General features: G+C 42.5%; 1 protein-coding gene across 1 annotated transcript in view; it reads left to right on the top strand.

The window, feature by feature from the left end:
• Nucleotides 1-24,949, top strand: part of TENM3 (teneurin transmembrane protein 3) — a 427,193-nt gene that overhangs the window by 295,945 nt on the left and 106,299 nt on the right. Inside the window, exons 5-10 of the mRNA XM_036250066.1 lie at nt 579-701; nt 15,626-15,840; nt 20,681-20,891; nt 21,196-21,297; nt 21,446-21,640; nt 22,738-22,938. Of these exons, the coding sequence (XP_036105959.1) occupies nt 579-701; nt 15,626-15,840; nt 20,681-20,891; nt 21,196-21,297; nt 21,446-21,640; nt 22,738-22,938 (1,047 nt within the window). The remainder of the gene's footprint in view (nt 1-578; nt 702-15,625; nt 15,841-20,680; nt 20,892-21,195; nt 21,298-21,445; nt 21,641-22,737; nt 22,939-24,949) is intronic.

A 24,949-nucleotide genomic window follows, 5' to 3' on the forward strand; every position in this document is an offset into this window, starting at 1 on the left:
CATGTTGCTTCATCTGTATCATTGCTGAGTTATGTTATAAATTCTAAATAAATTCTTCTTAAATTCAGAATATTCAAATATTATATTTTATGCATCTGGATCCCATTTTGATCATTTCATATGCCAACAAATCTATCTGTGCGCCCAATTTTTAGTTTTTACCTTAATCCAATGAACAGCATCATGTGTCTTGAGAACCTATAGGTTTTGTAAGAAAGTATCCCACGTGGCGGAGTGGCCTGTGGTCAAGTCAGTTTGGCGACTGCTGCTATCCAGCCTTCTGCACTTGGTTCAGTGATGGTGGACGGGGGGACTCGGACATTCAGAGCGGGTACCTGTTGCTCCCTGAGAGGTTCCCGGTACCACTTACAGGAGTAATAGCAACTCATTATCCCAGTGCTGCCGGGGACTGGGTGCTCCCTCACTGCACCCGCGCGAGGAGCTGCTTGTGCCCTGATTGGGATTATCCAGTTGTCCGTGGGATTTCAGGACCTGGGCCTTCGACTTTACACATGACTGTATAAACATGTTGACCATGTGTTTAGCAGCCTCTGAATCCTTTGTGTTCTTACCCCCAGCGATGCATCTGTTTGGCCTCAACTGGCAGCTGCAGCAGACTGAAAACGACACGTTCGAGAACGGGAAGGTGAACTCCGACGCTGTGCCCACGCACACGGGGCCCCTGCCCGCCGGCGACAGCGGTAAGAGCCGGTCCTTCCCGGGCGTGGCTTTGAACATCTCCTCCGTAATGGTCATTTCCCCCGTCTTGCATCCAGTTTCGATGGGAGAGAGAAAAGGTTTTGAAATTGCAGATGTCATATTTTAATGAGTCGTTTTTATTCATTTACTTGAAGAATTGAAAATTTGCATTTATATTGTAGGAATAATACTGTTTTCTGCCTTCCGATTAGAGAGCTAGGCCTTCCCACCTTTCCCTCCTGCAAATGTGCACTTTGTTTTATTTTTAGTCGGTAAATAGATTATGATTCAGTGTATCATCTCATATTTCCTGGGGTTTATTAAGCTCTTCACTCAATGACTGTGTGGAGTTGGAATGCTATAATAATTTTGTTATAAAAGCTTTTAAATACAAAACACATTAAAGGATCATAATTTATTGACCCTTCCTCTGCTTGCCCTTTGAAAACCTTCCAAAGTTTACATTTTGAACTAGCAGACGTTCAAATCAGTTGACTCTGAGTTAAAAACGGAATTTACAAGGTTGTATTTCATTTTTTCAACATAAACACCCAGAATGCTGTATTGCATTTTTCCGATATAAACACCCAGGAAAAATGTATTCATATGTATGTATATTTATATTATATATGCCTATCTATTATGTTTATATATGTTTGTGTGCACATAGCTATGTCTTGGCATTTGGGATCATCTGACTTTTTGCAAAATGTCATAATTCTTTATAGCTCAATGCAACCGGAATGAGACACCTTCTTTTGTCACATGATAAATATATTGTTTGCCTTGAAGCATTTCCTGGGCGTTTCTTCTGCTTTTTTTTTTTTTTTTTTTCCTTATCTACTATATTTGTATTCTGCTTCAGCATCAGCGATGTTCATCCTCATGTGGCTGGTTTCTCTGCAAGATTAAAAAGAAGCTACTCTATCTTTATATCTGATATACTAACTTACATTTGTGTGTGTGCTGTGCTACATGTACCTGTGGACAGTGACTAATGCTTTCGCTGTATTTTTTTTCTTTGCTTTCCCCTCTTCTGTTTTATTTTAACAATAATACTTGATGACACTTACTTTCTTTCTTGGGGAGGCTGAGCAATTTTATAAGATTTTCAGAGGAATAATAAATACCCCGTTCCCACCCCTGGATGGGGCCTTTTGATACCAAGTTCTACATGTTCCCCAACAGGGGCAGGTTCAAAGGGAGTGGAAAAAAAAAAATCTTTCCTAGTTAAAACTGTAGGTGGGAAATTTCAATTAAATAAAATATAATTACTTTAAATAATTGTTGTTTTATGCGGTGATAACACACATAGGAACAGATCGAGTAACTACATAGAAATGAAGAGTGTTTGTTTTTGGTTTATCTAGATTGAAATTTAGACTGTCTCTTAGCACTTATGAGCCACACATGGAGGGAACTTTTTTATCGACTGAAGACATTATGCGAAAGAGGAAAAAGTTTGTTGTAAATGCTTTATGTTAAAACTTCCTAACCATTATTCATTGTGATTCCATTGAACATTTCACAGTAGTTGACATGCATGACTCAGCAGAAGCTGTGCGTTCAGATCCTTGCGCAGCCTGGGTGCCGGGCCCTGGATTTGCCAAGGAACCTCTGCTCTCAGTATTCCTCCGCTCCCAGAAGATACCTGTATTCAAATCCCCGCTTCTTTCCTGTGGACTTGGTACCCTTGGTCAAGCTTAGCAGTTCAGATCTGCTAGAAAAGCTTAGCACAGCCCGGGAGAGACCGTCTGCAGGACCGTCCATCCCAGGAATTGGAAGAACAGCCTATAAACACGGCTGCAGAGATCCCCATAGCACTGGGAGACACTTAAACTCTTCTCCACCACTGCAGTGAGCTGCTTGTTACATCGAAGCCCACACATACGTTCGTGTGTACATCTGACGTGTTTCCCAGGAGAATACATTTCCTCCGTGTGTGAAATGCACCCTAGATTTTCTACTCTGATGGTAGCTCCCATGTATCCAAGTGCTAGTTGAAACTCACTCAGATAATGTCACCATGTGCCAAGGGTTGTGCTCCACCATTTCAAAAACACTGCTGGGGGACCTCCCATCTCGAAGAGGGGCCCACCTGGCCTAGGAGGCTACAGCTGGTGTGCACCACAGAGCCTGTGTGTCCACGCGCGGGTACATCGTGCCTTCTCCCTCGCCTGCCACCGAAGGAACGGACAGCAGGAGCCCCAGGGGGAGGCGGGCACTGCAGACGACCTCAGCCTGCCTTCCACATAGGACATCTGTAGGAATTTCTCCATCTCTGAGCTCAGACCTTGTCCCAGTAATCGTCTCTTGTGTCTTCATTATTATTTCTGGAATACCCCCAGTACCCAAAACTGGAAGGAATTCTTTTTTAAGGTTTTTATGTTTTATTGGCTATAAAAGATAAAATATGGGGTAAGAGGAAATAGAGTAGTATTTTGTTAGGTCAGCGATGGATTTATGCTCTAATTATAGAATAATCAAAGGGTCATAAAGATCAGAGTCTCTGCCACCTCTCTCTCCTTTTTTTTTTTTTTTTGTTAAATTTTTCTTTATTGTTGAAAGTATTACAGATGTTCCTCCTCTTATTTCCGCTTTTCCAAGTAAAGATTCTTGGTATGTGTCTCTTAAATATGTCTAGTCCTGGGCACGGGGGCACCCCAAAAACACCGCTTTCAGCCTCCCCGAAGGACCCATTGCTTCAGCTTGATGAACTTCCCACGTGGTCTCTTTAGAAATTCCGGGAGATCGCAGCCTTAAGAAAGCCTCGGCTTTTCAAACAAAGCTCACCAAGAGAATGAACTCTGCTGAGTGTGGAGAGCAAATGACCTTCCAGCTTCTAAATGCAGCCCTGTCATTGTGCAGGCTCACTTCATTCTCATTGTGCAAATACCATTCTCGGGAGCGGTCTTGGCGCTGAGGGTCATTGTGCAAATACCATTCTCGGGAGCAGTCATGGGGCTGAGGGCTCCGTCCACTTCCTGCTTGCTTTTAAGCAAATACTGAACTGATGCTTCTCAAGGGTATTTCGTATTTAAAAGAATTTCTGTTACATGCCATGGACCCTTACTGACTATTTCTGAGACCGTCTTGGACTACACATTGGAGAGAGGAGATGTCAGAAGCATGAAGGAAGAGGTGAGAATGGAGGTTTTAGCTCCAACATCAGTTTCCTTCCAGAAAGGAAGATTATTCCCCTGGACTAAGGAATGCATCTAGCCTAATGCCTGGAAAGGATCACACAGGCCCAGCTCCTTCGTTGATTTACTTTGTAACCTCAAGCCAGTTACTCCACCTCTTTGAGCCCCAGTTTCCTCACACAGAAAGCGGAAGAATAGCACCTGCCTCTCGGCTCACCAACTTCGACAGTCTGGCAGCCCTACTCTATGTCCCTTGCAAATTCTTCCGCATTTCTCAACAATTATTTTGAATCTTTCTACTGGACTCAAAACTCCAGCCCTTCAGCTTTCTCTGATGATGATCTTGCATTCTATTCAACAAAAATGAAAGAAACGGAAACCTTCAGAAGGGCTTCTCCTAAACAAATCTCCAGTCCTATGTCTGGAGGTATTCTCCATCCTTCCACACCATAGTCAAGGCTCATCTTTCCATGAGTCCGCTTGATCCCATCCTGTGTCTTCAAAATGTCCCCACTCCACCTGCACTCCCAGTCAATGTTTGAATAGTCTGAGGCCATTCAACATCTTGAAATAAATCCTCGAGTCTGCCTCCTGGTGCAACTTTACCCTGTCTGGCTCCTCTCCCCTCAGCCAGCCTTCTCGAGCAGAGTATGCGTGTTCACGGTTTTCTTGTCTGCACCCCCACGCACTCCTGTAACAGCCTGGCTCCTTTCTTGTGACCGTCCTCCACCCTGTCACTCATGCAGCTGATGCCCTCCAGAGTTAGCCATTGCTTTGCGGGGAGCATCAGTGAATACCCTTCTATCGTTACAGGGTTTAACAGTTCATCTGCCCCTCCTCGTTGAAATCGGCTCTTCCCTTAGCTTCTGTGATACCTCGTCACGTGCACTTTCTTCCTGACTTTTTGGCAGTGATATTTGAGTCTGTTCGGTTGACTCATCTTCCGCTACCTGATCCCTAGTCATTGCTGTTTCTCGGGATTCTGCTCCTTTCCAAATAGAATCACCCTGGGTTCTCTCGTCCACTCTTCTGGCTTCAGTTGCATTGTATGTGCTGTTACATTCTGTGTGTTCCCAAATCAATAAGTGCAGCCTCGATCTCGCCCCTCGAGCTCCAGACATCAACTACATGAAATCTATCCAAGGAGCTTTGGAATGCGTCCACCTGGCTGTCGTCCAAGCCTCTCAGTGTCTAAAACGGAATCCATCCACTGCTTTGGTTATCTATTACTGCATAACAAGCCACATCAAGTCAGTGGCTTAAAAGAACACTCTGTTGCCATCGCTCACGGTTCTGTAGACTGACGAGGCCATTCTTGTGTTCGCGCCTGGGTCCCTCGTGCAGCGGCCCTCAGATGCCTGCCGGGGCTCTGAACGCTCCGCTCTGCCCATTCACGCCGCGGGCAGCCGATGCCACCTGTGGGCTGGAGCTCAGCGGCGGCTGTCCAGCAGAGCCTCCGAGCATGGCCTGTGTGCCTCCGAGCATAGCAGGTGGCTCCGAAGAACAGCGTTCCAAGAGGGAGCATTCCAAGAGACAGGTTTCGAGGATACTGGACCTTCTAAGGTGTCACTTCCATCTCATCCTCTGGGTCAAAAAACAACAACAAAAATGTCAGTAAAATCAGCCCAAATTATAAAGGAGAAATAAACTTTCCCTCTTGATTAGGCAAATGGCAGGGACACATTTCATAAAGGCATGAAGGGTGGAAGATGTGGCCATCTTTGGAAAACACAGTTGGCATATTATCTTTCTTTCCCAACGCGCCTCCTTGTGGGGGTTTCTGTGTCAGCAGACGGCCTCGCTCTCCTCGCTGCCCAGGCCAGGGCGTGAGGGGGCAGCCTGCCTCTTCCTGCTCTTTCACCTCCCACATGCCGTCAGTCACCACGTCCTGTCGGTTCTAACTGCAAAGTATCTCTTGAATCTCATCGTTTCTCACCTGGATCGTAGAAGCCACTTTCTCTCTGGGATATATGTCTTTAGTCTCTCTCGTCAATTCTTCAAAGACAAATTTGAACTATCATTACTCTGCCTGACCCCCTTCAGTGACCTAGATTCTGACCAGATGCCTTTGAGTGACCTACAGAGCCCTCGCAGTGTGGCTGCGCGTGGCCCGTGCTGTCCCACAGAAACAGGGTGGCGGAGAGAGGGAGTTTAGGCTCTTGAACCAGCCCACCTGCTTGCATATCCTAGTTCCGATTGCTAATGCCTTTGTAACTTGGGACAAGTTACAGCTCTTCTTTGTTGCCTGTTTTCTCATCAGGTACAATGGCCTTGAGCACTCATTGTAACTACTTAAAATGATGTGCAGTACTTAGCAAATGCTTGGAAAATGCTGGCGATTATTCATATTACTAGTGAATGTAGGCCTTCTTGGCTAGAGCATAAGGCAACAATTATTATTTTCCACTGCTTTGTGCTAAGCCTTTAGCATAGCTATTGGCATGTAATAGGTGCTTGACAAGAATTTGTTGAATGAATAAATGAAAATAGTATGACCAAGACATATAAAGTATATAAAGGGTCCAACAACATGAAGTATGTACAAAGTATATACAAAGTATGTATGAAGTATACACAAAGCAAATGTTGACACAGTGTGGTGAGTAAGAATTGAAGCTCTTCCATCACTGGATGGCTTGAAACAAATTGTCCTCCCTAACCTCCTGTTTCTTCATAGGGTAGTACTGAGATTTAAATCAAATAATACATGTAGGCTGCCAGGCAGTGATTGGAACATGACAAGTATTTGAAACATGTCAGTAATTATTAGTTCACTCTTTCTTCTACAATTCAAGATTATGTACTTGTATCTTGGGGGCAAAATTCTTAAGAAGATAGATTCTTAAATCGGCATCCATAATATTCTCTAAAGCAATAATAGAACTCCCTATCATTTATTTTTATTATGAAAGGACTCTTATCTTTAATCTTGCTTTGAATACATAGTACTCATTCATTCTGCATTCATTTATTGAGCATATATTATATACCATGGACAGAGGAAAGTTCTGGGATATAGCAGTGAAGAAAGACAGTCAGAGTTGCTCCCAGAGCATGTGAATTTCTAGGTAAGACGGGAATCAAGCAAGCAATGGCGATGAATTAAAATGTGCACAGTAGGGAAAGTAGAGGGCACCACAGCAGGACATTTCGCCACCAGCTTTATTTGAAACGAACAATAAGACAGATGCCAAAACTTAGCACGGGAGGATTTGGGCTAATATATGATAAAATGAAAGGCTGTATATTTTGGTTAGTATACCTTTGGCAATCGACTTCTCCAGTCCAAAAAATATATACATCAAAAAAAACAAAAAACAAAAAACCAAACTCTTCTGTATGAGTACAAACTGAAAAACTACATATATATGAATGTGTGTACATACAGATATATACAGAGGTAGGCAAAAGTAGGTGTACAGTTGTTCATATGGAAAAAGACATGCAGGTTATGATTGTTACAGTAGCTTTAGTAACTCAAAAGAATGTCACATTGCAACATTGTAACCCTACTTTTGCCCACCCCTGTATATACATATGATTCATACTGTTTAAACAAAGTAATTCAGATTGCTTTGAAACGTTCCTTATTGTTCATCGTGTATCACTTTTCTCAAATACTAGACAGTTTCAGCAAATCCGAGTTGAGCAAGGTAAAGGTCTCCTGGGAGTGGAGGCAGTAGGCTGGCGGCTGCAGGAACACCGGTTTATCCGACACTGTCTCCAGTGCGTGCGTTGTTGCGATGTGTAAAAGTTCCTTAATTAGGTGCCATATTCATTTCGTCCATTAAGCCGTATTTGCAAGGCAGTTATGTTTTATTTCACTTAGCCTGAGAGGTAACACTCTGCATTCACGATGTTAAGTGTCGGACGTGGTGGTTTACAAAGATGTGTTCTCTCCGAGAGCTCCAAGTCAGTGTGGAGCTCCACCCTTTGACTTGGGAAAACTCCAGGGCCCTCTGTGGCCCTTCCTACTTTTCCCTCCATCATCCCTCCTTTTTCTCTTGGTAAAAACTACAGACAACCTTAGTGTTTCCTATGATCATCCAAGGTTAGGTCGTAGGACTGCAGGGTGGGCTACTGGTTGCCTTGACCTTGCTTCCTACTGTCTTCATTGTGGTGCCTCCGTGGGACTTAGGAATATTATCACGTACCCCATCAACAGTCAAGTCGGACTTCCCTGCCTCTCCGTTGCAGTCATTCGAGGCGTGTTGACTTGCATCACAGACAAGCAGCAAGTGCCTGGTATATATGGCAGCGGTGGCTTTTCTGATGTCACAGAAGAATGTTCGAACAGTCGCCTAACCTCCTAATTACCAGTGTGATTTTAAATGCTGTTTGGTCCTTACGACGTCTGGCATTGGTAAACTGTTACCTGTGAAGTAGCTCCGAACACAAAGTGCTTTGGTCAAGGCATTGTCTGAAAAAGGCCACCTTGGGAGGTGTCTTCGTACGCACGGGCAGCGCCTACAGGAGAGGAGTCGCTGCGGCTCTGCTGTCCCCCGACAGACGCGTTGTCAGGCGCTGAGGCTGGCGACAATGCTTATGATGAAAGGAAACATCACAGTCGCGGGTGAAAAGACTGCTCCCGACTCCCACATTCAGGCCCAACAGGACGCGTGGAAAAAAATCTTCAAGACGATGCCCTATTGTGTCTGAAGACACGATCCATCTCGCTTGTCCTCTGAAGGCTCTAATTGGTTTGATTCCCAACCTCCACGCTTTGAGTTTAGAAAAACTCCAGGGCCCTCTGTGGCCCTGTCTATTTTTCCCTCATCCTTCCTCCTTTTTCTCTTGGTAAAAACTACAGACAACCTTAGCGTTCCCTATGATCATTCCCAGGCTCAGACTCTGGGGGCTGGAGGATGGGGTGATCTCAGTGAGGGAGGGGAGAGACCACTGAGAACCGCCCTCCTTTTATTCCCTCTGAAGCCAGCGTTTTCTGGAATTCAGGACATGATGAAAGACCTGTGTGTCCGAGCTTTTATCTAAGAGGATGATGAGCTTCAGAGGAAGAGGCTGTGCAAGTATTTACGAGTTTATCAAACGGTGTCAATGGCTCGCTGGCTTCCAGGTGTGTTTACAATCAATACAGAGCACTTGAAAATGCTAACAGGAATGACCACACTTGACTTGGCCACATTAGACAAGGGCCATGACTCAAAAAGCAACAGCGCATGATTTAAAAAGACAAAGCCCTTCACAGAGCTTCAGTCCCCTGGCGCTCAAACTAGAGGCTGGAGCCAGAATGTTACACGAATCTGAGCTGCTGGTTCAGTGGATTGAAGCAGAGAAAAGGCAGGGATGCCCTTATGTCTCCACATCACAGACTATAACGAGAAGTCAGGTCTGCACCTACCTTACGGAAAAGACACATTCTAAGACTTTAATTCAAAATAAATTCATTCTAGATAGTGTAACAGTTTGAAGCAAATAGAATTTGATAGGCACTTAAAAATGAGATTCATATTTCATAGGAAAAGCTAGAATAGATCATCCTTCTTCAAACTACTTTGTTCTTATGTCTCTAAAACAAAATATGTATACCAATTTCAATATGAGTTCCTGTGACCATGATACTCATAAGTATTGTACAGAACCTGTTAGCGTCTATATTGGATTATGCTTGTAATTATTAGCTGTGCACACTAATAGTTTTCAAATGGTTTACATATTCATGAATGAATATTACTTATTACAAGATTAAAGCAAGATTCAGTATTCTGTTCCTTTTTTCCCCCCCTTTTTATAAATATAAACATAAGAAATATCGGGACAAAAGAAGCAGATGGGAATGGAAGGTTTATTTTAGAGCGATGCCCTTCAGTTAGTGGAATCTTCATTACTCATATTTCAGAAATCGCGTTGTGACTTATTTCCAGAAAGTGTGTAGTGGTCTATAAGCTGCCAATTTCATCACATTTCTTCTGCAGTTTTATGGAAAGCAAAGAATTGGCACTACCTACCTTCAAAAAGATTTGTGTCCTGTCCAATGTGGCTCGTGGTTGGAGCGTCGTCCCATGCACCAAAAGGTTGTCAGTTTGATTTCCGATCAGGGCACCTGCCGGGTTGCTGGCTTGATCCCTACTCTGGTGTGTGTGGGAGGCGGTAGATCAATGTCTCTCTCTCTCTCTCTCTCTCTCTCTCTCTCTCTTTCTCTCTCTCTCTCTCTCTCTCCCCCTTCTTCTTTCTCTATAATCAATAAAACATATTAAAAAGTAAATAAATAAAGGTTTGTTACAGATTTTTCCAAAGTCATTTCTCTTTCTCTGAAGTATACCAAAAAAGGCTCTATCAAGGTGTAGGAAAATACTACTAATTACACCTGTGATTCTTTTACTAAACAGCATTTTGTTTAATCTGTCATATGCAGAATTTGGTAGAAAATTGAACTATTGTTCATTTCAATTCACCTTTGTTATTATAATCCTTTTGGAGGGCTTTCGTCATGTTACATGCTTTAAATATCACTATGTAATTAGTTCATTTAATTTAGAGAAGTATCTACTGTGTGATTTGCTGGCAGAGCGAGTACACATTAAAACAAAGCTTACTTTCTGTCGGAAAAAGTCTGACTTATTTTTTCAGTTCAATGAATATGCACTTTGTCACAGCCGTCTCAGTTCTGAATTCCTGCTCGGGACTAGACAGTAGAGAGAGAGAGAAAGCAGGAATCCTGGCCTTGAGCCCTCTAACTGGGTTAAATGGTGCGTCGCTGCCTTCGTGACTCCCTACTCTAATGACATTCTCTTAGCAGCCCTGCAGCTCTTCGGCAGGTGGCCTGATGCTTTGACGCCAGCCGGGGTGGGTGATGACGACACTGAACAAACATGTTTTCCCTCCCTCTTGGTTCAGCATATTTCAGAACTTACCACCAGCCTGACATCCCGCATCTCTTACCTCCACACTTTGTCCTTGTTAGAAAAACGTGTGAGATGAGGAAAGACCTTGATGCCTCACCTTGGATTTGTCTTGAGTAAAGGGGGCTTCATCAACAAAAATACTTGAAAATGTGTCTTTGGCACCCCGGAAGCTTTATTCTCCAAGCCAGTGTGCCATAGTAAGATTCTGGATGTGAGAGAAGCATGCGGTTATGTGTCAGGAAAGTCTGCACGTGGAAGTTGTTGAAGTTCTAGAAGTTGATGCCCTTAGAACATCTGCTCCTCCCCTCAGTGACACGTTTCCTGGAGTCTTCATAGCTCAGTGTATTATTCAAGGACTCCTGGACCAAATGACCTCCAGGGGCTCTTGAACTCTGAGATTCTACGCTGTTATGATTAATGAGGCTCTTTTATTTTTGGGAAGCAAACACACACACACTTGTTATAACTACGACTGCCCGACTCAAGCATGTCCAATCAACCTTGGGTCTTTTTTTTAACAAATGAAAGAACCATCTTTCTGAAAAAGGGCCACCTGTTCAATTAGCTGTGGGGATAATTGGATAAGTAGATACACTTACTGGAAACAGTGGGTACATAATTACAGCGAGAAAGATTTTAACCTCTCTGAATGAGCAGCTGGAGAAATAAACAAAGCAAAACCTCCGAAACTGTTTTCAAAGTGTGATGTTTTGGGGGAAAATTCCGTGGTTAGCCCAGTTGATGCCACCAACTCTCAAAGCACAGGTGTGCCCCTGAAGTCACTGCAGCCACTCACAGCAGCAACAGATGACATCACCACCGGAGAACAGATCAGATCACTCAGGGGTGGGGAACCTTTTTCTGCCAAGGGCCACTTGGAGATTTATAACATCGTTCATGGGCCATACAAAATTATCAGTGTGTAAACTAAGCCTGCTCTATGTGGTCAGGCTCCTTTGGTGAGGTGTGGGATGTTCGCTGGTATTGATTTTGAGGGCCTTATCCAGCCCAAGGGCCAGGCCTTCCCCACCCCTGCGTTAGACAACAATAGAATCGTTAATAACAATAAGTATAATAGCCTTAGAACATAACGAACTTGATGGATACATCCATGTGCCAATTATTTCCATATTTAATTATGATACGTGTACTAACAGATCTCAGTGAGTAAAGGGATTAATGCCCTATGCAGTATTTTGAAAATATTTTCATGCAGAAGTCAACCAAAAGACAACATAGTAAGAATCTCTTGCAAGTTATAGCACAAAGAGTATACATTAGAGCATCCATGGCAGTTTTCATTTCACAAGAACTGGTCATTTATTCCCAATAAAAATAAGCATAACTTCATGCCCTAAAATTGAAAGCTAAGCAGGTTTTTAAAATTTGGTTCAGTGAGTTAATTCTGATTTTATATGAAATAGACAAATGTACAACTTAGTAATTTCAAATAATATTTTTGGTTTCATACAAAGCAAAGATTATACTCATGATTATATAAAACACACCTAGATTTGGAACCATGCAAACCTTGGTTTGATTTGACTCTGCCACGCTGGCCACATAATTTATTTCTTTGAGACTTGGTTTCCTCATCTCAAAATAAGATCAACCTCAGAGAGTTTATTTGAAATTTAAAACAGATAATATAGGTGAAACCTTCTGGCATATCGTAGGTTCTCAGTAAAGGTTAGTTTTATTTCTCTTCTCCCTCCTCAGTGTTTTTATTAGAAGCTGATTTATGACAAATATAGGTTCCCTGCGCAAAAGCATGAAAAATGAAAAGCAGAAACCGGGCTCAGGTATTTCTGCATTTCTGTGAATAAAGCAAGGTGTCTGACTAGAGAGGAAGCAATGTCTGGGTGGTAGAATTATAATTTTTATCTTTTTATTTCATTGTATCTTCTAACTGAGCTAAAATGAGTATGCATAACCATTGCAGAAGAAACATTTAAAAATTTAATGAATGGTGCGTAACATAATCCTTGAGTTGATACGTGAAAAGTTATGATTACTATAACCCGAAGTTTACCCTTGTTCCCTGGGGCATTGTATATTACTAAATTAGTTCACGATAAAGAGACCTGATAGCTCAAGAATTGTTCACTGCCATGATTATGGACATCAAGGAAAAAAAGAGAGGGTGTAAAGTTGTAAATAATGCATTTTTTAAGCCTCTCAGACACCCTGTACCTTGTTCTGTGTGGCTGCACCCTCACTGGTGTCCCCAGGCTCCCCACGCTGCTGCGCGTGAATGTCCCTAAAGCAGCGGCTTCATGTCGCCTTCAGCCTGACTGGAACCTCTAATGAGTCTCCATTTCGGGGTAGCTGTCCCTTGCAGCTGATGGTGCAGGCTGCAGCAGTCCAGGTAGAAATGATCGCTGCAATTACTAGTAAAATACTCCCCTCAAACCTCATGTTCATCTGTCCGTGTGAGTTTGTTGTGAATCGCTTTGGACCCTAATGGCCGTGAACTGGATGTCCACTGTGCTCATCCATGATCACAAGGCATGTTCCTCAGTAACCTTGAATTCCATTTCTCCTGCTCTCTCTCTCTCTCACACACACACACACACACACACACACACACACACACAGGAACAAGGAAGTGTCTTGGTGGAATGAAGTACAATTTACTCCTATGCAGTCTACATTAAGTACCTCCTAAAGCATGCCGTACACTATGTGCACAGTAACATGCTAGTAGGTATACGCATCTTCAGGAACAAGGGTGAAATAACAGTCTTGGATAGGGTTGCAGATACAAATGGCAAAAAGTCACTACCATGGAGTGTGAAGATCAGATTCTTTAACCTGACGTCAAGGCCCTCCACACGCCGATGTCGTTCTCCTTTGCAGCCTCATTCCCAGTCCTCCGTGACAGACCCGCTGAGGTTCCAGTCATTCAGAACCCACGGAGAGCCCAGCACTTTGTATACTGTCATCCTCACAACAGACCTCGATTGCATTTTTACCTTCCCCATTTTACAGATGACAGTTAGTACCTTCCTTCTGGTCACACGGCCAGTCAGGGAGAGAGCAAGGATTTAGACCCGGGTTTGCCTGACTCCAAAACCCGTTTTCTTCAGTTCTTTTCTAGCCAATTGGATCTCTCTGCTCAGCATCGTCCTAACGCGGACCACGTTTCGAGTCGTGTCCTTCAGAGTTCACCTAGAACTGAACTCACCCATGAAGTCCCCCAACCTCCAGCCTCCAGTGCTGTCACCAGCCCCTGAGCCTTAATCATGTCACTTTAGGTTGTCATTTAATTTATCAGTTCGTAGGGCCTGTCTTCCCAACGAGGTAACTAGTTACTTAATGGCAGGAGCCGTGGAAGCCAGAGCAGACGATCTCTCCGACTCTGCTCTTTGGATTCCACCCCCTCCCCCGCCTACGTACCGTTCTGTGTCCCTGATAGACGCTTGGAAAGGAACTCCGTGGTACAGTTATAACTCGTCATAGAGGGCTGTCCAGAGTCATTAAGTTAAGATCGTTCACAAGTCTCTGATTGGAAATTAAGTCTTCTGAATTTTGAGTTAACACTTTCTCTGGAGGCTATGATGTAATCGACATTGTATAATGTTATATAATAGCTGAAATAATGATCAGGTTAATGTTTAAAAAGGAAACTTAGTGGTAAGTCAATTTGGGGACTTTAAATAGCCTGAATTAATAGAGGATCATTTGCCCAGTTTCACCTGTTCCTTAGCCTGCATGGATCCTTTCTGAATGAGAGACAGTGTGGTTTTATTTACATTCAAGGAAAATTACAAAACCTCCTCTATCACCAACCCCTCCGAGTAACTGAGAAAAAGCCTTAGCAAGGAGGGAAGGGGAACAGCACAGAGGACTGGGATCTGTTCCCTAAAACCAGGCCTTGCTGCCCTGGCTGGTTTGGCTTAGCGGTTAGAGTGTCGGCCTGCAGTCCAGAGAGACCCGGGTTCGATTCCCGCTAAGGGCACGTACCTCGGTTGCAGTTTGTCCCCGGCCCTGGTTGGGTCATGCGGGAGGCAGCTACTCGATGTGTCCCTTTCACATCGATGTTTCTCTCTCTCTCTCTCTCTCTCTCTCTCTCTCCCTCCCTCCATCCCTCCCACTCTATCTGAGCAAAAAATGGAAAATGTCCTCGGATGAGGATTTAAAAATAAATAAATAAATAACCAGGCCTTGCTGAGGAGGAGAGATGGTCTCCAAGAGGTGGCAGAGATTCCAGAAGCAGGGTCTTTGTTCCTACAGGTTGAAGGTCACTGGGAGGGATAATTCCCAGTGTGCCTGCTAAGGCTAAAAATGAATTTGAGGGGAGGGTCAAAAGAAAGAGGAAAAGTTGTAGCAGCCTCCATCACAAACTTTGTAAGAACTGAAACGTCACCCTCCTTCTCTTCCCCGGGTCTTCCCACCACCCCTTGTCTATGTCCCTTCCAGCATCTGATTTTTATTTTCATTCCATCTAATAGTTGAACTGGAACTACTTGAATCAGTGCCATTGATTGGTTCTGTTGTTTGTTTAAGGATTGATTTGAAAATCTCCATAATCCATTCCGCCTTAATTTACACTTCAGTATGTTTAGAATGACTGATAACTACCAGACTTAATCTCTTTCAAGAAATAACAAGACATTATCATTTGCAAGATAATTATGTTTTAAGTGATCGAGAAAACCTGTTGGTGTGAAAACAGTTTCAGTAATCGGTATACCTTGGGGGAAGCCAAAGGATTTTGACTTAAATATCTTGAAGAATGTGTTAGTTGAACTAACAAGGTCTAACGAAAATAACTTTTAAAGTGAAAATTATATGAGTTTTTTCATTGATGCGAGGAAGACAAAACGTCTGCGCATCTAGCTCAAAGAACTTTTTGAAAGGAAGGCTGTTTTGGTTTTCGTTTTAATCTCTTGTTCTTCAATGGATCTCTTAATTCAGGAAAATTAGGTGGATTCACACAAGAAAATAACACCATAGATTCCGGAGAACTTGATATTGGCCGAAGAGCAATTCAAGAAGTTCCTCCTGGGGTCTTCTGGAGATCACAGCTCTTTATTGATCAGCCGCAGTTTCTCAAATTCAATATCTCTCTTCAGAAGGATGCATTGATTGGAGTGTATGGCCGAAAAGGCTTACCACCTTCCCATACTCAGGTAAAAGCCGCTTTGTTGTCACTGAAATGAAAACTGCTAGTGTGCATTTTTAAAGTTATTCTGTTTCTTAAGTTCAGCTGTTTAACTGTTTGACCACGTTTGTATTGATCTGTTACAGCGAGAAGAATTTCGAATGTAGGGTTACACTTATCTTGAGGTTTTTGAATTAGTGGGAAGAACAGCATTTTCTTCCTGGCTTGCTTGAACCATTATTGATTGATTAAAATGTACTAAAATTTGTGAGCAACTTAATGAATATTGAACATCAGCTCAGCACCTAGTAAAACACCATGGATTTTTCAAGTGTTTTACAAAGATTCTGCGGCTATTTAGGATGATCTTATTCCCTTTGTGTAATAGATGCACAACATTTTCATCTCAGACATGTATTCATTCTATGGGAAACGTATTATATTTTTTTACTTTATGCCAGATTTGCTCTTCGTAAAGAAGTTATTACACTATAAACATAAATCTGATGATATGAACGTAATCAACTCAAGCCGTGATTTCTCATATACAAATGATGAACAATGAAATAAAGAGGCAGAAGAACTTTATAGATAACCAAGGATGATCCCATTACTGTGGTACTCAAAACCATTCAAACATTCTTTCAGCATAGACTCAGTCACTTTAAAGCCAATTTGCTCGCATGAAGATCACTTCACAATAACAGTCACAGATAGACAAGCACTGTCAATAAGTCCACAGGCTTTTTCATAATCTATTGGGACATGGTGTGTAAATGGGAAATTGTGTCTTAAAGACAGTCCCATTATGTCTAAGAGAAATTATTTAAATTACCCACCATAAAATTGGAGCTCAGCCTTTTTCCAAGACCAACTATTATGTTAGTGACTATAGGAATTCCAAAAACGGAATAGATGGTTAATTTAAATTGACAGTTGGATGAACTTAAAGTTATACTCGATGACCAGATTTTTTACCCATGGAATTTCGTGCTGATTTTAATTTGATTTATTAAATGAAGACTGGAAGACTTTTGTATATGCTTTTTATAATGTAATTTTGTGAGAAATATGTTTTCTGTAACAAATTTAAAATAAGAAATTATATGGTCTGGTTGGTGTGGCTCAGTGGTTGAGCATCGACCCAGGCACCAAGAGGTCACCAGTTCGATTCCCGGTCAGGGCACATGCCCAGGTTGTGTACCACATCCCCAGTATGGGGCATGCAGGAGGTGGCCAGTCAATGTTCTCTCTCATCAATGTTTCTATCTCTCTCTCCCTCTCACTTCCTCTCTCTTTAAAATCAATAAAGGGGGGGGGGATTTAAAAATAAATAAAATAAGGAATTATAAAGAAAAATTGATCATATACTAATAAAAATTATATACTTAAATTATATACTTAAAAGAAGGCAAGCAAAACAATTTGAACATGCTTTCTCTAATGTCACTGTGGGTCAGGGAAAATGTCATATACATACATAAATTATACAGTTGTAAAATTATTGAATATCATGCTTTGGTGTATTTTCTGATTTTACATCTTTCAAATCTAGATTATTAAACTAAATATCTTTAATCCTTATACATCAAATACTTCCTATTATATACTAGTGTTCAATTTTAAATTTTAAATTACATTTGACTCCACTTTATGTTATAGGAGACACTAGGATGTAATGACTAGATTTTCGGAAAGGGCCTCTCACTTCCGTTGAAAAAGATAGATTGAATTCATAGCAATATTCCAGTGAAACAGAAAAAAATACATTTTATTCATTGGAACCACATATGTGATTGTTATTTTTGGTAACTCAAGACACATGTCTGTAAGCTAAGAGAACACAACAGTGAACATGTAACCTGTAAACTCCAAAAATAATTTCAGAAAAAAAATGTTCTATGTGTCATGCACTTCAAAGGTTTATTTAAAGATTTAGGGTTGACTCTTTGCAAGGTGTATATACCCTCTACGATTAGAGAAATCAAAGATGCAGTTGCAGTTTCAGATTTTCTCGTAGCTCTTCTGGTGTTTAAACACAATAGATGTGATGTCTACTTTTCTTTTCTACCACCATATATGGGTTTGAGGAGGTTACATTTCCTTAAGCTCCATGGTTATTAGAGTTTCTTTCGCTGGTTTATTCAAGATCAGCAGAGCAAACAACTTTTTCTAAGTTCAGTGTTTAATCATGAAATATGCTATATAGCAGCCCAAATTGAACATTTTTCTGTTTCTCGGGAACATTAAATAAGTCAACCTGAAATAATTAAAATTGGCCAGCCATTCAGAATAGTCACTTGAGTTTTGAAAGTATTTGTGACCCTTTATAAAACTGTCCCCTTTGATGGTTGCCAAGGATTCAAATGACTTCCTTCTCCCTAATGTCTGATTCATTCTCCTGGACAGTGGGGAGCCTAAGGAGGCAGTGACCACCTTCCAGTGAAGAGTGTATTGGATCAATAGGTGCATTTGCATAAAGGCTGTTTTAGAATTTGTGTGTGAAACCTGGATTCTAAGCACACATCTCTACCCACTTCCTGACTCTGTGACCTTGAACAAATCACTTAACTTCTCTGCACCTTAGTGTCTACCTGTAAAATGAAAGAATTAGATCATATGATCTGTAAAATCTCTTCCTCTTCCATATTCCACAGATTTACAGCGAGACTGTGCCATCACCCCCAAAAAAGTTGATTTAAGAACACAGTTAGGTATTCATAGATTCTGAGTTCTCTTCATTTTAATAACTGAATTGAGTTAAGCATATGGATAGCCTGTTCAAAAATGGACCACCAAGATACCTTTATCAAATATAAGTGTTATCTTCATGATAGCTCTCCTGAAGTGGTGACACTGAATTTTGTACCAAAACTAGCATTAGATCTTAAGACTGACCTGCTCAAAAATATTCATGTCTCCATCTTATGAACAGGTACTACAAAGTGAACCTCAGGTCACTCAAGTTGGCCCATAAGTGATTCCTTTATGCCCTAAGAACAAAGGTTATTAAATATTTCTATTCCATGTAGTTTATTTGCTTTTTATGGAGGTGTTTTAACACTGAGTATGGAATTTGTCTTGAGGTAGTTGAATGGCCCTCCTGAAGTCGTGTGTGAAATGCCCCCACAGAAGAGCCCAGGACTGGGTACTCAGAACCCCTCCCCTGCTCCCCACCCCCTCACACCCACCACTGCAGCCTGACCCTATGCATAGTGTGATGCAAATGGCATGATAAAGGGGATGACTGTGAACAAGGCTTTGCAAGACCAGTTAAAACTCGGAATTTTCTCCCTTTCAGTTTTTCATTTATTGTGTTTAATGTTAGCGGACAAGATATTTACATGCAGTAGGGCCACGAAAAGAAAGTCTTTTCTGACTCTGCCACGCTGATACAAATATTTCAGTCTGGTGAGGAAAGAACAGCTCATTTGAGATAGAAGCACCTTTCAAAGGCACTGAATTCATTTGCCTCTGATAATTTTGGAATACAATCCGGTGAAATTTTTGCAGGTCAAAAAGCCACACTAGCTATTCCGTTCATCGTTAAGATATAAATGCCAAAAAAAAATTTTGAATGCTAATTAAGTTACAGCTTTTTTTCTATAGATTTCCTAGTTAAATGACACAGTTTTAGTCCACAGAAAAAGAAAATACTTTTATATTTAAATAAAAGTTTTGATAAGTCAGAAACAGAATTAGATATTCTAAATTCTGTTCAATAAGTAACAGTACAGGTCAGTGATCAGTTCAGTATTTAACTGAATCTCAGAATCCCAACTGATTTTATTCCTATTTGATTTTATTAAGGATTCTTATAAACTTTTAAGAAACTTATCTAACAAGTGTATTAAAACTATGTTGGATGCCTTCCAACTTCACTGCAATATCTCTGGTTATAAAACTTTACCCCCACTGTTACCAATCACATTCCATACAGATTGTCTTTAAATTCTCCAGTTAAATCCTAGCTACCGATGTTCATGATTAATCTTACTAAGACAAAAACTAAGTTCAATGATGATTGACATCATAATAATGAGGCATGCGTATGTTATTGCCATCCCTCAGAAGCTCCCCATTGTTTTTGTTTGTTTGTTTGTGCCTGACTTCTGATGGACGATGTAAAGGCATCTTGATACATGTCTGTAATCTAACCATAACCACGTAAAACCCCTGGGTTTCTCCATGGCCCTCGGGATGGTTGCATCAGGTCACAGAGAGGATCGAGTGTGCGAGAGGACACAGTCTGAGCTTTGAGCAAAGTGCACTTGAGTTCACGTACCCGCCCCACTGCCCGCCAGGTGTGTGACCCTGCCACACTCTTGAAGTTCCGGTGTCCTTCCTCTGTGAAGTGTAAATATGAATGCCTTCCTAGAAGGGTAGCTGGGAGGAGGAGGAGGGATGATCCTGGCACAGAGAAGTACTCCAGAGTAGTTGTTGGGGTACTACATGAGTATTAACTAGAACCCCTTAGCAGGTTCTCGGGTAGGTTCTCTAAGGAAAAGGAGGCTGCTGGGTTTGGACTGTTACAGACCTGTGACTGTATCCCCAGACCTGTGTCTGTATCCCCAAACTGCCCGCACTCATCAAGGTGTTTATATCAGTGGAATTCAGTAAACGTGGAAACCATGGTGCCCCTTTAGGAAAAACATGCACTTTGCCCTAAAGTAGGGAGTTTCAATGCGACAAGGGTGTACAGTAGGTCGTTTTCATCGTCCCTGTCAGTAGTACTACACACAGAACACCTGTCCCCCCAGAACTTCTTTTCTGATATTGGACTTAGAAAAAGTGTGAAGAAAAGAGAGAAGCCATCGCGCCCGTAATACTTGTGACCACTAAGCCGGTCCGCTTGTCCCCCTCCCCAGTACGACTTCGTGGAGCTGCTGGATGGCAGCAGGCTGATCGCCAGAGAGCAGCGGAACCTTCTGGAGTCCGAACGGGCCGGGCGGCAGGCGCGGTCCGTCAGCCTGCACGAGGCCGGCTTCATCCAGTACTTGGACTCGGGAATCTGGCACCTGGCCTTTTACAACGACGGGAAGAACACGGAGCAGGTGTCCTTCAACACCATCGTGATAGGTAAGAGCGGCCCTCGGAGGCTCCTGCCCTGCAGCCTAACCGGTGCCCAGGGGCCCGCAGTGCTCTTCACCCACACCGAGCGGTTCCGAGGGTTCAAGCGGGGTTCAGTTGAGAAGTGTTTTTGCATTGCTCGTTGATGAATGTGTGACAGGCCACACATTGGCCCTGGAACAAAGCGTGGTTTGGAGGGACCCCCGGGCGGTCAGAGCTAGCAGCCGCCTGGGAAGTCCCAGCCCGAGCCGGGGTGACGGAGCAAGGGCTGCGCGGGGTGGCCTGGCACAGTGGGCATCTCTCTCTCCTGCAGAGTCGGTGGTGGAGTGCCCCCGGAATTGCCATGGAAATGGAGAGTGTGTTTCCGGAACGTGCCACTGTTTTCCAGGATTCCTGGGTCCCGATTGTTCAAGAGGTATGCGAGGCACAGTGATTTCCCTTGAGTCCCACGAATGAGCCCCAGCCACGCGAGTGACTCGGGAAAGGACGGAGGCAGGAGCCAGGGGCGGGGGCACCCATCCGGCTGCCAGCGCGCTGGTGACGTGTCGCGTTTCCTTCCGCAGCAGCCTGCCCGGTGCTGTGCAGCGGCAACGGCCAGTACTCCAAGGGCCGCTGCCTGTGCTTCAGCGGCTGGAAGGGCACGGAGTGCGACGTGCCCGCCACGCAGTGCATCGACCCGCAGTGTGGGGGTCGTGGGATTTGCATCATGGGCTCTTGTGCCTGCAACTCAGGGTACAAAGGAGAAAATTGTGAAGAAGGTAAACACGGTCAATATTTATAGAAGGCTATTGTTCTCTTGGTGAAAAGCAGCAGATTAAATTCGTAATCTGCAGTGTGGCAGCCGAGTCCTTTTATTTGCCTCCTTATGAAAGTCATTTTGATTTCCATACCGACGGATGCATTGTTTTCTTCACATGTGAGCTAATAGAAGGGACAAATACCAAAGAGCCCCTTTGCTCTTTTTAAGTAATGCAAATAATTCTTTTTTTTTTTAACTCTGAGAAAGTAAGCAAACATTTGTGTCTTGAAACTGCCAGTAGACTGTTTTTCAGTTTGTTTAAAAAAAAACAAAAACAGATTCTCATATTGAGGCCAGCTTTTAAAGCAGGCATTTTGGCAAAAAGACTGACTACTGAACATAATAAGTAGTAAAAAAAAAAAAAAGTGCATATTTTTGTTCCATACTGTGTATCATAGTGATAATCAAGATACTACAGTGTGAAGTGCCGTTGTATTGTTTTTACAAAAAGCAGAAAAACACCGTTTCTGGTCTTCAATCAAATTGATTTTATTGATCTGCACACACACCGTAATACAATTAAGTCTCTGGAATTAAATTTTCAGGCCATTGACCCTACAAGTGTAAAGTTTTATTGAGTCCAATTGCTAAATTAAATCTCGTCATCTAAAGCACATTAAAGTGAATTAAGAACGATAGAGAGTCTGCAACTCATTTATTTCTCAAACAGTTCGAGGGGCCCATACAGTTGTCAGCACTCAACCGCTGTGGGTTAGGTCAGCCGATTCGGTTTTGTTACAGAGAAGCCAATCCTTGTTACTCCCTGATTAAGCAGAACAGAACAATGGTCTGAAATCTCGAGAGCATACATATGTAACTCATGAAAATTACAGGCCCTCGCAAGAGTCTCGGTCGCCTGAGTGGCATAATTCTTTATGCTTTGTTGTATAATGCTTTGCATGTTCAGAGACAAGGTCTTGAAAATGGTAGGTATCTATTAGAATGTCCAAAATGGTTAGATAAATAAATTAGGTTGGGGTTTTATTCTTTATTCCGCATGTACAGTGTATGCTCCCTTGTAGATTTAATCATCAAATTCTTTGCTCTTTCCACTAGCTGACTGTCTAGACCCTGGCTGTTCTAACCATGGTGTATGCATCCATGGGGAATGTCACTGCAGCCCAGGGTGGGGTGGCAACAACTGTGAAATCCTGAAGACCATGTGTGCGGACCAGTGTTCTGGTCATGGGACATATCTTCAAGAAAGTGGCTCCTGCACGTGTGACCCCAATTGGACCGGCCCAGACTGCTCAGATGGTGAGGTTCATAGTGCAGTACAGTTGAGCGCGTACTATGGTTTAGCTAAAGATTAAGATATTATCATTTTTAAAACACACTTATTACACTTAATATAGATTTCAGATTGTTGCTAGAAATTAATATTGAAAGTAATGAAATGAATATTGAAAGTAATGAAATGAATATTGAAAGTAATTACTTTTAATATTGAAAGTAATGTGTTGTCTTATAAAAAGGAAGGAAACAGGCTTAGCCAATGTGTCATTAAAGTTTCTTCTTCAGTATATTGTAAAGAATAATCTTTCATTTCTGGAAAGCCCTCTGCCTTCTTACCTCTCAAGGCCTGGGTAGAGCGTGGGATCTAAGCCCACGATCTCACACCAGAGACGCCTCCATTGAAAATTATTTGACAACATAGGCTCTACGTGACCACAGTAACGGTTATACACACATAGGTGTTATGATGTTACAGTGGTTCAACACTGAGTGATTATAATGCAGGCACATCTTGGAGATATTGTGGGTTCTGCCAGACCACCGCAATAATGTGAGTATTGCAATGAAGAGAGTCGTAATCATTTTGCTGGTGGAAGATCTTGCCTTCAATTTGTAAAAACTGCAACATCTGTGAAGCACAATAAAATGAGGTATGATTATTATAGAAATGGCAAGTACTAATTTCATTCAATCAGTCGAGTTCTTACTGAGCACTAGCTGTGTGCGTGGCACTGTCACAGGCTCTGTGGGGTGAACGAGCAATGAATCGTCCCTGCCTCTAGAATACTAGCTTTCAGGTGTTTGACCTAAATGATCTGACATACATTTGTACTTGTGTCCTAGTAGACACATCCACACGTATACTCACATAAATGAAACGGAAGCTTTCCAAAGTGGTATACACTGATACTTTTCTACAAGTCTATTTGACTTTTTTAAAATTCTGGTTGCAACCCATGAATGAATGTCATGGCCCACTCATGAGTCACACAGTTTGAAAAGATGCTATTCTAGTCTAGAAAATTAGAGTGTAATTAGGGAGAAAAGAAGAGCACATGTGAAATACTTAGAAACCAGTACATTCCAGTTTAAAAGTTTATTGAGTTGTACATGGAAAAATATGCCAAATTCAGTCAGTTTCCAGAGGAACGACCTGCCTGGGGGCATATTGAGAGTTCTCAAAAAGACTTCTACTCACAGGACTTGCCTTCTTTGAAAGATTCCAGTGAGTGTAGGGGTAGGGAGGGATCCTTTTTGACTCAGGGAAAATATTAGAAAGGACTAAGAGCGTGGACTGTGAAATCAAATGCTCGGGTTCATATCCGGTCTCCACCACTTCGCCGGGTAACCTTAGGCAAATTACTGTATGCTTCAGTTTACTCACCTATGACATGGACTCAGTCACGAGGCATTCTGCACAGAAACGCTGTCAGAATTACTTGAATCAGTCCATGTAAAGTATTACTTAGCTCGTAATAAATTCCAAATGTAGCCACCAGCACCACTTCTATTAGCAAAGGTCCAACAGTGAGAATATCTGTAGACACGGGACAGTGAAGTCAACGTATTTGGAGGGGAAAATTGGGCCGGGCTCAATGATGGGGGATGCAGTTTAGAGATGATGGTGTAGATCTTGGAGAATTTACTAGTAGTAAAGATGTGCACCCACTGGTATGATGAGAGTAGTATCTCAGGACTGTCGTGGAGAGAGAGACAGAGACAATGTCAGCGTACGAACAGGAGACCTAGACGCCCGGGAGACAAGGCAGAGAGCTTTCCCAGAAGACTGCGGTGACGAGCATGAACTCGTGTGCAGTTAGTAGAAACAAAAAGGATAAATCTGAGGGACCTTTTAAAGGAACAGTGGACAGGACTTGCTAAGAAAACAGAGCATAGATATCGAAGAGAAGAGCTGAAGTCTGAAACGAGGGGATCGGTGAATGAAAGTTGGGAAGGGTGAGGCTCATGGCGTCAGCAGGGTACTGTGGCGGCCACGAGGTAAGTGAGAAACAGAGAAGGTGGTGAATTCTGA

Source organism: Molossus molossus, unplaced genomic scaffold (genome assembly GCF_014108415.1).
Source record: "Molossus molossus isolate mMolMol1 unplaced genomic scaffold, mMolMol1.p scaffold_m16_p_9, whole genome shotgun sequence".
Taxonomy (NCBI): Eukaryota; Metazoa; Chordata; class Mammalia; order Chiroptera; family Molossidae; genus Molossus; species Molossus molossus.